A 15,367-nucleotide genomic window follows, 5' to 3' on the forward strand; every position below is an offset into this window, starting at 1 on the left:
AGAGGTTCCCTTTAACTTGTGGGCTGATAGCCGGGGAGTGCAAGGTTGCAGGTAGCAGGCTAGGAAGTCTGGGAGCCAGTCAGCTGGAGGAAAACTTCAACAGAAGGGAGGAGAGAGACTCTCCTTAGCTCCCAGGCAGGGGGCCTGAAGAGTAAGACCTGCAGGAGTCCCTGGCCCTGAGGAAAGGACCTGGTCTATATGATGCACCTGTGCTGCATGGTTTTAATTTAGAGAGGTAACGCTGAACCCTGAAGAAAAGGTCTGGAAATCCTGATGCTTTTGGGTGGAGGGGGGTTGGCGCACTAGCTGGAGAGTTCTCCCTCAGACTCATGTGGCCTCCTTGGACAGAGCATTAGAAAAGGGCAGTCTGGCTAAAAGCTTGCCTCCCCCTTTTCCTTCTTTAATCCCTTGCTAGCAATAGAATCTGTAGTGGGTGTTTACACCAGTTTCTGTGGAAATGAACAGACCACCTTCACCTGAAGGAAAGGTGGAAATAGATTGTGCAGACTGCAGAGTGCCCAGGTAATTCACGTGCTCTCATGGGTGGCAGTGGATGTCGCCTTTTCATTCTCTGAGTCAGCGTTCAGGGATGAAATCTAGCTCGTGGCAAGTTAGAAACCAATGTCTCCTCTGCCATTTGCTGGTTCTCGCAATGGCATCCAGCTTCCACAACTTTAACATCTTTAAAGCTCTCCAAGACATCCAGGGATGGGCAGTGTCTCTGAAGGACATTCAATGGCAAATCCTGTCTCTGCTCCCCCACCCCACCTCTTCCACAGGCATGATCCCTCCCCCTCTGCAAAAGGTAGCCAGGAGAGGAGCCAGCACAGAGGTGTGCCTCCCAGGGAAGAACAGCTGGCCAGCAGCAGAGGGGAGCATGTGCTGATGCAGTATCTTGCAGAAGAGGGTGCAGTGGACATACACTAGTTTAATTTCAGAGAGCTGGGGTGGCACATGCTCTGCCTGCTCCCGAAGCTCATTTTAGGATGGAGCAGCTCTCCAACACCCCAGAGGCACAATCTGGAAAGATTTATTTACACAATAGGCTCCCACCCTGCAAATTGGGAACAAGTTAGCTGCAAGCTTAGGAAGCCTGTGCAGCTAAGGCCCCATTTCTACAAACATGGCCCAGATATAACCTTTGGAACCATGGCAACAAGTCTTCCTGATTAGAAAAGAGAACAGACCAGTTTCCAGGTTTCACTTCTCACCTTGTTAATCTGAATTTGAACCAAAATGGATCAAGTGTTAATTGGTAACTCAGTGATCTCGGGGGTCAAACATACATTAATTCTCACAACAGCCCAGTGAAGTAGGTTAGAGTTATCAGCTGGGGGAACTGAGGCCCAAAGAGATTAAATGATTTACCTCCCTCCCTCTACATGGGAAAGTGCAGGGTGCTCACAATCATCTCTGACACCTGCCTGTCTGCCTAACTAATCATTTATATCCTGCTCACCACCATGGCATGGGGTCAAGCTGCCCTCTGAATCTGATCCAGTGTAAATCTGAAGTGCAGAAGGACTGAATTTCACATCCGAGAGCAGAAGACCTTACCAGGTTCTCTGTTGTATTGAACTGAATGGAGAGCCACACAAGATACCGCCAAGGACACTCACTCACTGTCTTAGCAAAACTGCTTTAGGCTGTGGTCAGAGCGGTTGCTTGAATATGATGTGAGATGCTCCCAACCCTAGGACTCTGAGGGTTTGTGCATTAGCAATGCTCCTAACCCGCCGACTCAGAACCTACATCAGTTCCCCCTATGGCAGCACACTGCATTGTGACTTGGCTTCTAGACAAACTCCTCTCAGTTCCTCTTCCCGAGAAATCAAGCTTTCCTGGTGTAGTTCCAGTGCATTGCAATTATTTAATTGCTTTCCAGAATCACACTTCTCCTCTAGAATGTTAATACCGTGGTCCCAGAATTAGCTAAGTCTTTGAAATCACTTTTATAAATACCTTGACTCTGTCTTACCTAAAACTGCTTTAAGGAAGAGGTGATGACAAAGAATCTTTGCTCCTAGGATTTCAAGCTACAGTAACCCCTCACTTAAAGTCATCCCGGTTAACGTTGTTTCGTTGCTACGTTACTGATCAATTAGGGAACATGCTCGTTTAAAGTTGCACAATGCTCCCTTATAACGTTGTTTGGCAGCCACCTGCTTTGTCCACTGCTTGCAGGAAGAGCAACCCACTGCAGCTAGCTGACGGGGGCTTGGAACTAGGTGGACCGGCAGCCCCCCATCAGCTCCCCTAAGTTTCCTGTGTGGCAGCCGCCCCAGGCTATCAATTGCCAGCAGTTCAGCTGTCCCTCCTGACACTGCCATGTGCTGCTCCAGCCCTCTGCCTTGGAGTTGCTCCTGGGAGCCTCCTGCTTGCTGTTCGGGGTGGGGGAGTGGGTGCTGATGTCAGGGTGTCCCCCTTCCCCCCCTGCTCCTGCCCCCCGCTTACCCCATCTCTATAGAGCGGGGGATTGGGACAGGGGACACGACAGGGCTCAGGACAGAGGCAGCTTGCTAGCAGCAGCTGCTGTCTCAACTTGCTGATCTACTTAAAAAGGCAATGTACTTAGAGTGGCGTCAGCGTACTTAAAGGGGCAATGTGCATCTCTCTCTCTCTCTCTCTCTCTCACACACAGGGTGTGTCTCTGTCTCTGTCTGCCATGCTGCCTCCCCTCCCTCCATTTATGTTGCCTTGTAGCGTGTGAGGCTACATTAACAACAATATGTTAACCCTTGAGGGCTCAGCGAGTGCTAGTTCATCATTCAGCACTAAGGCATTTCTTGGGAAATATTCCACCCTCTGACTCCACCACGTCAACCAAGCTTCACAATCATCATCACTGTGTACCAGTATTAAATTGTTTGTTTAAAACTTATTTTCTTTCGTTCTCTGTCTCTCTCTCTCTCTCTATATATATATATACTTTAAGTGAAACGATGTTAAGTGAATCCAATTTCCCCATAAGAATTAATGTAAATGGGGGCGGGGGGTTAGGTTCCAGGGACATTTTTTTCACCAGACAAAAGACTCTCTCTCTCTCTCTTTATATATATATATATATATTTATTATTATTATTATTATTATTATTATATATTAAAAAATGTCCCTGGAACCTAACCCCCTGCCCCCATTTACATTAATTCTTATGGGGAAATTGGATTCACTTAACATCGTTTCGCTTAAAGTTGCATTTTTCAGGAACATAACCACAACGTTAAGCGAGGAGTTACTGTACAAGTTAGATACATATTTGACATTGAAGTCAGATTAGAAACAAACTGAGGAATGCACACAGTGCTTACGCTGCACAAAGAAGGTACTGACTCAGCCAGAAAGCCCTTTCTCTTCTTGATTAAACTTGCTCCTGTGCTAGTCCAACACGCTCACTGCTTTGAGCCACTCGGGAATAAAAGTTAGTCATTTGCTATAAAATCAACTTATGGCTATTTTAATCCTTTTTTCTATAAAGGTCTAGGGGGCCCCTATTCTATACTCATGCTAGAAACTCGAGTGAGGATGTACTGGGGCAAATTCACCATCATTTAGGGCAGTTGCATCAGGGGTTGTCACTTGGCAAATTGTGTGAAGTTGTGCAGCTTTACTTTCAGGTTAAGTAGGATATCAGTGGTGCATTGTGATTCTGCTAGTCCTTACTGCAGGACTGAATTTCACCCAGAGAAAATATCCCTTAGCAATAGTTATCTTTGTCATGGAAGGTTTGACATGTGAAGTTTGGAGTGGAACTAGAATGAAATGTGTTAGATGTGAATTGAAAAAGACCTTTCTCTGGTTACTGGAAGGAGTCTCATTCTCAGATATCTAACGTTAAGTTCACAAGCTCCTACTTCTTTTTCTCTGCTTTAGATATTCCTAGTTAGGAGAGATGGTAACATGAACAACATGGTACTCTTGGTCCACTTCCCAGCCCAGAATGCAGCTTCTGATGTGCAGGAGTACAACATTAAAGAAGAAAAATCACGTAAGTTTTCTCAAGACTTTTGTCTCTTGCTCTGACCATCAGATGGGCTCTTCTCTTGACTGCAAGGTATGTACACAAATGTGCTTGTAATGAAAAAGATCCTGCCACAGTTGGAGGAATGGTAGATCTTGACTCCTCCAGGAAAGTTTGTTCAGATTCATTGTGGCCAATTGGCCCAATTCTCCACTGATCTGTACCTTGTGTCATCATTTGTACCTGTGCAGAAGGTAGTGTAAAATGCTACCATGTTAGAAGAGTAGTATTTTATTCAGGCAAATGAGAATGGAAGCATTTACATAGGTGTGAGTAGTGATAGAATGTGGAAGGCAATGGAGAATCAATCTCAATCTATTTGATTAATTTAGTCTTTATTTCTGCTCTTGAATTAGCTGCCAACAGACTATGATTTTTGCTAATTTATTCTTTATTCATTTCTTATTCAAACACTTTTGTACAAATATTTTTGCCTATTGGTTGTTCCTGAATTGTTTGTTTTGATTGTGTCTTTAGCTCTTCAGTATTCACAGTATATGATTGGTACCCAAAAACACATAGTGTTGTTTCTGGTCCCTGATTGGATGACTGAACCTTTTATAAGCAAGAAAGAGGAAATCAAAGAAACTCCAAAAGGCACATGTCTGGTGCAGACTTTTGGGTGAGCACAAAGTCACCAGAGCTTAATTTGTGCCTTGGCTCAGCCCCGGCACCTCTTTTCATGCTGGGCCACAGCCTGGGCACCTCTTCTGTCAGTGGCGCAAGGCATGATCTTGCATGTACGATGTGTGCAAAGTCACACTATGCAGTGGATGCCAATTTGTAGAACAAAATGTCATCCTCCATGCAGTGTGACATCACACGTACAGTGAATGTGAGGTCACATTGTGTGAAGGATGCCATTTTGTGTGCCATGGTACTTCCCCCTTTATAAATTAAGCACTGAAATTCACACCTGTATTACAAGACATTTTTGCTTTCCAAAAGATGTTTGCAAATAATTTCTTTGATAAGCTATTCACAGAAGAAGGGTCCATGAAAGAAAGTTCATATTTTTTTATTAAAATGATGAACATTCACACATTCAGTTCCACAGTGTAAGCCCTGTGGCCTCAAGCCTACATGAGAATGGAGCTTACTGAGTGAGCTCTCTAATGGCATCTACCTGAGAGCAAGGGGAGCCAACTCAGTGAGGCAGTACTTCATTTGCATATTAACTGTGGGTAGTTTGGGGACACTGGGGTATAATTTGACAAAGTTTTGTTCTTGGGGCACATATTTTTGAGATTATCCTGTTGGGAACTCACCAGGCAAAGCCTGGACAATGGCTGGACATGGGGTCACCCTGATGAAAACTGATGTTTGTCGAAGTGGGGTAAGAGGCCCTGGACAGAGCCAGAGGGCAAGGAGAGAGAAATGGTGCATTGCTGGCTAATTGCTAGGAATCTCTCTCTGGGTGGAAGGGACTTGGATGAGTTTTTAAGACCATTGATCCCCTTGTATTTGAAAATCTGAGCTAAGAGCTTTAGTTGCCTTTTTTAAGCCAAGCTCACTAGAAGTTCCAGTTTTCTAGCCAATGACAAGCAGAAGTGAGAGCCCAGCAGCAGTTTTGATCACCGGAGCCTCATGCAGAACAAAGCAGTTGTTGGGCTCACCACAGGCCACAGCTTCTAACGGGGGAGCAGCAGACCAAGCAGCAGCAGCATGCACTGCGCTGGGAGCAGAGGAATTCAGAGCAATAGTCTGTCAGCCTAGTGACTCTGGAGTGGCCCTCCAGTCCTAGCTGCCGACATCAATATAGCAGGACAGGTGGCAGAGCCCCATAGCGATCTATGGAACAGGGATCCTGATTGTCCTGGCCTCTTGGAACCACAAACTGAGTGAGGAAGTTGGGGACCTATGAACTGAGAGTGGGAGGCTGGGAGATGGAACAAACTGCATCAGCCAGTCAGGGTCCAATTGCCTGGAACTGGGACTTATGCCCCCTGAGGTAAATGGTGGTGGTAAATGGTAAATATTTGTCCCCATTCAACCTGTCCTTCCCCCCTCCCCCCCACCCCCACCATACAGTTTGTTTGTTTAAACCTCTGTGCTCATGCCATGGGTACAGCTTTGCAAAGGTGCCCAGAGTGGCTAGAGGTTCCCAGGTTACGGGAGGGGTGGGTGTGGGGAGGTCTGGCCCTTGCCGCTGCTGATGCCATTGGCTGGGGGGTTACAACAGTATACCCAACTCTGCTACATAACCAGCCGGAATGGGGATTACATTTTACTTTTAGATTCATCCTGAAATGCTTGATATTAATTTATGATAACCAGCATTACGAGCTGTTTCTTTTTTTTTAATCATATATTTGTTTGACTGTCTGGATTATCAAACAGCGAGGGCACAGGAATATTCCTAGATTAATGGAATCATAGAGTTTAGGCCAGAAGGGACCTTTAGATCATCTAGTCTGATTTCCTGTATATCACAGGCCAGAGAATTTCACTGTTAGTCCTGTATTGAACCCAGTAACTTGGTTTTGATAATGTTTGTCTTCCCAAAAGGCATCCAGTTTTGAATATGTGTGTGCGTAATGGTATATCATAGCACAGAGGATGTTAAATCACCTTGAACAATTTAAGAATTATTAAACTATCTATAGCAACATCTATACATTGTTCATAAAGAAAATAATATGGGAACTTTAAGGGATAACTGCAGGATCTGGAGAAAAAAGATCTGTTCTCTATTGCAAGTTAATGTATCATTTAGATTTTGCTTGGGGAGCTATTGTTTTTTGATACTACCAGTTATTCTTTGGAGCTGTTAGCAAGTTTCTTGAACACTGGCATTATCAGAACATCAGATCCAGATGCTGCACTTGTTCACCTTGTACTCTGCACTATAAAATCTCTGGCTTCTGTGAATAAAGGTAAAATGAAATGCTCTTATTAAAAATCACAATATAATGCCTTAGCTATTTTTTTAAATTTGCTATCTCAGTGAACTATCGATAGAACTATGGGCCCCATTCTCAGCTGGCGTAATTCACTGTCACTCCATTTGTTATATTGATTTACTCCAGCTGAAGATCTGGCACCAGGAACACCAACAAAATGAAGGATTTAGTGTAGCATTTCTCCAAATTATTACCTCCCAGTTTATAATTTATGTATTACACATGTATAGTCTGGGGCGCATACAGAAATAAGCTTCCTGTCATTTACAGCAAAAAATTAATAAATACACATCATATTTATAGAAGTGGCACAACTCATGGAGCGGTAGAATTAAAACTTAGTTCCCATTCAGGAGTATGAGAAATGGCACCACATAGTCATGCAGAAGTCAGATTCCTCTCATGGATCTTCACATTACTTTTAGTCCTGAGTTCTGTCAGTGATGTGTCCTAGATACCTTGTCAGTTCTTCATACTTTGCAAGTTTGACAGCAACAGACTAAAGCAAACTCTAAGGGTCATGCTTTTGGTTTCTTCTTCATTTAGGGTAAGTTGCCCACCTTGTTGAATCTAGAGGAATACAAATGAATTCTTATTAATAAAGTTAAAGGATTATATCAGATGTACGATCTTACATGAGAAGACAGGAGAACTGGAAAAACCAAATACATCTGCTCTGATTTGTCTTTTTGGACAACAGTATCTCCTTCTTGGAGGTTTTATTCTTCAAAATATATTTATTTTAGCAAAGAATCTCATGTTGTCAGAAAACTTTAAGTGGATTAAATACTGTTGCTCGGGTTTTGTGATTATTGTGGTAATTCATATTTTCTTTTACTTTTCTAAAGTGCATTTCTTTTTTCCTTGGTTTCAGAGTAGCAGCCGTGTTAGTCTGTATCCGCAAAAAGAACAGGAGTACTTGTGGCACCTTAGAGACTAACAAATTTATTTGAGCATAAGCTTTCTTGAGCTATGGCTCACTTCATCGGATGCATGCAGTGGAAAATACAGTGGGGATATTTTATATACACAGAGAACATGAAACAATGGGTGTTACCATACACATTGTAACGAGAGTGATCAGGTAAAGTGAGCTATTACCAGCAGGAGATATGGGTGGGGGAGGACGCCATTTGTAATGATAATCAAGGTGGGCCATTTCCAGCAGTTGACAAGAACATGTGAGGAACAGTAGGGGGGGAAATAATAGTTTTACTTTGTGTAATGACACATCCACTCCCAGTCTTTATTCAAGCCTAAGTTAATTGTATCCAATTTGCAAATTAATTCCAATTCAGCAGTCTCTCATTGGAGTCTGTTTCTGAAGTTTTTTTGTTGAGGAATTGCCACTTTTAGGTCTGTAATCGAGTGACCAAAGAGACTGAAGTGTTCTCCGACTGGTTTTTTAATGTTATAATTCTTGATTTGTGATTTGTGTCCATTTTTATTCTTTTACGTAGAGACTGTCCAGTTTGGCCAATGTACATGGCAGAGGGGCATTGCTGGCACATGATGGCATATATCACATTGGTAGATGTGCAGGTGAACGAGTCTCTAATAGTGTGGCTGATGTGATTAGGCCCTATGATGGTGTCCCCTGAATAGATATGTGGACAGAGTTGGCAACAGGCTTTGTTGCAAGGATAGGTTTCTGGGTTAGTGGTTCTGTTGTGTGGTGTGTGGTTGCTGGTGAGTATTTGCTTCAGGTAGGGGGGCCGTCTGTAAGCAAGGACTGGCCTGTCTCCCAAGATCTGTGAGAGTGATGGGTGAAGGACGCTTCAGGATAGGTTTTAGATCCTTGATGATGCATTGGAGAGTTTTAGTTGGGAGCTGAAGGTGATGGCTAGTGGCATTCTGTTATTTTCTTTGTTGGGCCTGTCCTGTAGTGGGTGACTTCTGGGTATTCTTCTGGCTCTGTCAATCTGTTTCTTCACTTCAGTAGCTGGGTATTGTAGTTGTAAGAATGCTTGATAGAGATCTTGTAGGTGTTTGTTTCTGTCTGAGGGGTTGGAGCAAATGGGGTTGTATCATAGAGCTTGGCTGTACACAATGGATTGTGTGACATGGTCTGGATGAAAGCTGAAGGCATGTAGGTAGGCATAGAGGTCAGTAGGTTTCCGGTATAGGTGGTGTTTATGTGACCATCGCTTATTAGCACCGTAGTGTCCAGGAAGTGGATCTCTTGTGTGGACTGGTCCAGGCTGAGGTTGATGGTGGGATGGAAATTGTTGAAATCCTGGTGGAATTCCTCAAGGGCTTCTTTTCCATGGGTCCAGATGATGAAGATGTCATCAATGTAGCGCAAATAGAGTAGGGGCATTAGGGGACGAGAGCTGAGGAAACGTTGTTCTAAGTCGGCCATAAAAATGTTGGCATACTGTGGGGCCATGCGGGTACCCATAGGAGTGCCGCTGATTTGAAGGTATACATTGTCCCCAAATGGGAAATAGTTATGGGTGAGGACAAAGTTACAAAGTTCAGCCACCAGGAATGCCGTGACATTATCGGGGGTACTGTTCCTGATGGCTTGTAGTCTATCTTTGTGTGGAATGTTGGTGTAGAGGGCTTCTACATCCATAGTGGCTAGGATGGTGTTTTCAGGAAGATCACCGATGGATTGTAGTTTCCTCAGGAAGTCGATGGTGTCTTGAAGATAGCTGGGAGTGCTGGTAGCGTAGGGCCTGAGGAGGGAATCTACAGAGCCAGAAAATCCTGCTGTCAGGGTGCTAATGCCTGAGATGATGGGGCATCCAAGATTTCCAGGTTTATGGATCTTGGGTAGGAGATAGAATATCCCTGGTCAGGGTTCCAGGGGTGTGTCTGTGTGGATTTGTTCTTGTGCTTTTTCAGGGAGTTTCTTGAGCAAATGCTGTAGTTTCTTTTGGTAACCCTCAGTGGGATCAGAGGGTAATGGCTTGTAGAAAGTGGTGTTGGAGAGTATCAGCCTCTTGTTCATATTCCGACCTATTCATGATGATGATAGCACCTCCTTTGTCAGCCTTTTTGATTATGATTTCAGAGTTGTTTCTGAGGCTGTGGATGGCATTGTGTTCTGCACAGCTGAGGTTATGGGGCAAGTGATGCTGCTTTTCCACAATTTCAGCCCGTGCACGTCAGCAGAAGCACTCTATGTAGAAGTCCAGTATTTTGTTTCGACCTTCAGGAGGAGTCCACCCAGAATCCTTTTTTTTGTAGTGTTGGTAGGAAGGTCTCTGTGGGTTAGTATGTTGTTCAGAGGTGTGTTGGAAATATTCCTTGAGTCGGAGACGTCGAAAATAGGATTCTAGGTCACCACAGAACTGTATCATGTTTGTGGGGGTGGAGGGGCAGAAGGAGAGGCCCTGAGATAGGACAGATTCTTCTGCTGGGCTAAGGGTATAGTTGGCTAGATTAACAATATTGCTGGGTGGGTTAAGGGAACCATTGTTGTGGCCCCTTGTGGCATGAGGTAGTTTAGATCGTTTAGTGTCCTTTTTCTTTTGTAGAGAAGAAAAGTGTGTGTTGTAAATGGCTTGTCTAGTTTTTGTAAAGTCCAGACACGAGGAAGTTTGTGTGGAAGGTTGTTTTTTTATGACAGTATCCAGTTTTGAGAGCTCATTCTTAATCTTTCCCTGTTTGCTGTAGAGATGTTGATCAGGTGGTTCCGCAGTTTCTTTGAGAGAGTGTGGCACAAGCTGTCAGCATAGTCTGTGTGGTATGTAGATTGTAATGGATTTTTTACCTTCAGTCCTTTCGGTATGATGTCCATCTGTTTGCATTTGGAAAGGAAGATGATGTCTGACTGTATCTGTACGAGTTTTTTCATGAAGTTGATAGATTCTACTCCACACGGCTAAATTCAGTGCCTTGCATAATGACAGGTTTCAGAGGAGCAGCTGTGTTAGTCTGTATCCGCAAAAAGACTATGCTGACAGCTTGTGCCACACACTCTCAAAGAAACTGCGGAACCACCTGATCAACATCCTCTACTGTATCCGCAAAAAGACTGGGAGTGGATGGATCATTACACAAAGTAAAACAATTTCCCCATGTTTGTCTCCCCCCCCCCCCCCCCCCCGCTGTTCCTCAGACGTTCTTGTCAACTGCTGGAAATGGCCCACCTTGATTATCACTACAAAAGGTCCCCCCCCACCCCCCGCTGGTAATAGCTCACCTTACCTGATCACTTTCATTACAGTGTGTATGGTAAAACCCATTGTTTCATGTTCTTTGTGTATATAAATCTCCCCACTGTATTTTCCACTGAATGCATCCGATGAAGTGAGCTGTAGCTCACGAAAGCTTATGCTCAAATAAATTTGTTAGTCTCTAAGGTGCCACAAGTACTCCTTTTCTTTTTGCGAATGTCCCATTTAGTTTTGATAGCCCTCCTTGATGCGCAGTGGACCATTCCTCCTGTCTGGGTTCAGAGCAGGCATTTTTACAATTATAAAGCAATACTTACAAATCATCTTATAGCATGGGATACAGACATTACAAGTGAAATTAATGCATGCAGCAGCTTACCAGTATTCCATAGAGTCTAAACACTAAACGCATTCTTCTAAGTCTACCACCTATCTTGAACAATATGAATGTACAGGTGAGCTGGTCTAGTTTCCAGCTATGAATTTGTCAGTGCTAAGCTGACACCTTCTGCCTTGGCAACAACTGGCACCTGGTCTGCCAGCGTCACAGGGGGTTTCCAAGAACATCACTCATCCTTTGACTTTGAAAAGTCCCTTTCTAGCTCTTCTGAGCATCCTAAATTGAGGCTTTGTTTAGCCTCCTTTACCCTTTCAGCAGCCCCCCGCCCCCCACTGCACATCACAAATCCTTGAGTTAATCATGGTTACTCCTAGCTGCTCTCTGGATTTACAGTCATAATGAAAGTGATATTTGGATAACTGTGTACCCACAACACTCCAGGATCTTCCCACTCCTCAGTCTTGAGTAGAATTAGAGTTTCATAGCATATTCTTGAACGCCATCTATGGCCCTTTATCTTTTAATATCTATAAATCTTCTGTATGATTATAAAACTGAGAGAGGGAGATGTCTTTTATAGAGCACTCCTCGACCACCATATATGTTACGTTTCCTGCTTAATGATATGAATTAGTCAATACTTTCATTCCTAAAATCCAGTTTCATAAAATGTCTGATTCAAACTTAGTTTCTTTCTGTAGTTCTGCAAATACATGTGTATTTTTAATGTGTACTATATAACAATTGTGTTTTCCCTTCCTCTTGACAAAAGAGAAGATGTGAGTCCTTTCCAAATGCGCAGAGCAAGGGGTAAATAAGAGAAGTAATTCACCTCACCTACAAAATAAGGAAGAACAGATCATTTTTGATAAAACTATTAGAGAATTAACCTGGCAAATAAACCAGTGCTGAGGGGGTTTTTAGAGTATGAGACAGCTAAATATGGTAAGTTAAAATACTATGAGCATCAGGGCTTCAGCATGGGTTTTGGTTTATTAATCTAGGTTCCTAGGCCTCATTCTGCAACCCTGACTCATGTAGTTAGTCCCATTGACTTCAGGACTACTCATGGGAGTGAGGGTTGCAGGTTTGGCCATGAATTCTTGAGACTGACTTTAAATAGATACTGTTGATCTTTTTTTAAAGGCTTTAACTGAGTTGGCCCTGGATATATTGAGAACTCCTTGCTGAGTCTTGTCTTCAAAGATATCTGCACTCTTGCACCATCCACTCTAGGGAGCTCACCTTTGGGTGCTTAGAGTGACAGGTGCTGGAGCCTTTGTGATGGTGTTCCTTAGGCTGTGAATATCACTCTCCCCTTGAAATCTAGATCAGCAGCTTCCTCCTTGGACGTGAAATCTTTCTCTTCCTAAGGTACTTTCTTTAACACCTTCTCCTCCACTCAGACAGATGCACCTAAATCTTCCATTATTTTTATTTGTATCCTCCCTGGTTGTGTTTATTTTCTGTATTTTTGAGACTGGTCATTTACTTTATTGCTATAATGTGTATTTCACATTGCTCTGATGAGGATGTTCTCTACAGTGTCCCGAGTACCTTTAGGAGGACAGGGCTTTTACAAACAATATTGGGCCCTCTCACTCCCTACTGCAATAAAACCCTTGGGAGAGGGGGTGCAGGATAGGGGGGTGCAAGGTAGGGAATATCCACTAGGTTGTTTTATTTTCTTGATGGAGGTTTGTCCCCTGTCATTCTGTTGGGATGCAGGGTTTGCCCCTCTGTGGAACAGACCACAGGGCCAACCCACAAATCCTGGCAAGTGATCACCTGGAGGCAAAGATCTTCTGCACAGAGTCCCTGTACCTCTGATCACATTCTGTACCCCATGTATTTCCTCTCCTGCCCCCAACTTTGCTCATGGGCAGAGCTCCAGCGGCTAATGACTGACCCAGGATACCCCTTTAAAAGATAAACCCCAGACAAAGAGGTAGGGCCCAGTGGAAAGATAACCCAGCCTAAGATGTGTATTCAGCTCATAAAATCACACTGAAGAACTCCAAACACATAATGCAGATGGCCTGTTGAATGTGGTCTGAACAAGAACTGTGGGCCTCATTATGTAATACTTACTCACCTAAGCAACCCCCTGGAAGTCACGCTAATGAATAAAACCCAACCACCCTCCTTCCAAAGTACGTGTAACATGGTGGTTGGGCTGTTATAAAGAGGATGGTGATCAATTGTTCTCTATGTCCACTGAGGGTAGAACAAGAAGTAATGGGCTTAATCTACAGCAAAGGAGATTTAGGTCAAATATTAGGAAAACGTTTGTAACTATAAGGATAGTTAAGTACTGGCACAGCTACAGACATCAGTGAGTTTACTCTAAAGGTATATTTAGCCCTCTAACTTAATGTAAGTCTGAGATGGGACTTCAGCAATCAGGGCTTTTTTTTTTTTTTTTAATTACTGCTCTGGTCAGAAAAATTTTGAGGTTTAAGCCAAAATAATGCCTTATGTAACTCCACTGACTTCAGTGAGGTTACACCTGGGTTGAATTTGAGCATAATTGAAATTCTTAAACAAACTTAACAAAAGCAAACAACTTTGATATTATAAATGGAAATAAGATATCCCAGATTATCCAAACTTGGTATTATTTGTAATGAGACACAATGCCGTAGGTTATGGTGCATGATACCTTGGCTTATAGTATGCTGTATGTATCCATATAGTAGGTTATGTTAGTACGTTGGCTTATAGAGAGCAATTGTACTTCAGTGCACAGAAAACAGTTCCGTGGCAAAGCCAAAAAGGATACATAATGCACCTTGACAGAAAAGGTGCTGAAAATTACTGCCCTCGGAAGAAATTTAGGAGCAATCTCTGAATATTCTCCCAAAACTTGCAGAGATAATAGCAGAATAGATGTTGGCAAAGCAATCCAGTATCAAAGCACTGGTCCTGGTTGGACCAATCAGAGTTTTGTATCCTGCACTGATCACCTTATTTGGCCTATCATAGAGAGAGACCCAATTCATGAAGTTAAGAGCTAGATCCAGATTCCAACTTCTCCAGAAGTTGAGGAGGAAGGATGGAATTTCAGAGATCAAACTTTGGAGCACTCCACTCTGGACCCATCTCTAGTTTAGGCTCATGTACTTGTTCCCATAAGCAGATGGTATTACTACTAGAAGCGGCTGTGAAAGCAAGCAGCACCGATGAGTCAAAACAACAATTCACGTAGCTGAAGGAGCTCCTGGAATAAGAGGAAGTTCAGAAGGGTGGGGATTAGTTAGGCAAAGGGAAGAGACAAAGAACAGTGGAGCAAGGAAGTTGGTCCAACAGCTGAACTTCAGCAACTGATTTCCTTAGCTGCACTATTTCAAGCGGATATGCTTTCTAATGCATCGCAGCCAGCTAACTTAAATCCGACTACCATGTTGTTTCAGCTATTTCCTGACTTCTGCCCAACCCCTCTCCTCCTTTCCAAGCATCAATGAAAAGAAAACACTGTGATTATGGACTGCTGTCATTTGAACTGAGTTATATGAGGAAAGTTTAAGATGAATTAATGATGGCTGTGAGTGTACTGTGAGGCTCTCAACCTTTCTAAATGACTGTACGCCTTTCAGGAGTCTGATTTGTCTCACATACCCCCAAGTTACACCTCACTTAAAACCTGCTTGCTCACAAAATCAGATATAACAATACAAAAGTGTCACAGCGCACTATTACTGAAAATTGTTTATTTTCTCATTTTTACCATACACTTATAAAATAAATCAACTGGAATATAAATATTGCACTTACATTTCAGTGTATAGTATATAGAGCAGTATAAATGAGTCATTCTTTGTATGAAATTTTAGTTTGTACTGACTTCACTACTGCTTTTTATGTAACCTTTGTAAAATTAAGCACATATCTAGATGAGTAGATGTGCCCCCTGGAAGACCTCTGCATACCTCCAGGATACACATACCGTGGTTAAGAACCACTGCTCTGTAGTGTGTA

The 15,367-nt window shown here is 43.1% G+C and overlaps 1 protein-coding gene across 2 annotated transcripts in view; it reads left to right on the plus strand.

Moving 5' to 3' along the window:
- Positions 1-15,367, plus strand: part of RIN3 (Ras and Rab interactor 3) — a 117,152-nt gene that overhangs the window by 35,676 nt on the left and 66,109 nt on the right. For both annotated transcript variants that reach the window (XM_038408103.2, XM_043516379.1), the window contains exon 3: positions 3,872-3,986. In XM_038408103.2, the coding sequence (XP_038264031.1) occupies positions 3,872-3,986 (115 nt within the window). The remainder of the gene's footprint in view (positions 1-3,871; positions 3,987-15,367) is intronic.

The sequence above is a fragment of the Dermochelys coriacea genome, chromosome 6 (genome assembly GCF_009764565.3).
Source record: "Dermochelys coriacea isolate rDerCor1 chromosome 6, rDerCor1.pri.v4, whole genome shotgun sequence".
Taxonomy (NCBI): domain Eukaryota; kingdom Metazoa; phylum Chordata; order Testudines; family Dermochelyidae; genus Dermochelys; species Dermochelys coriacea.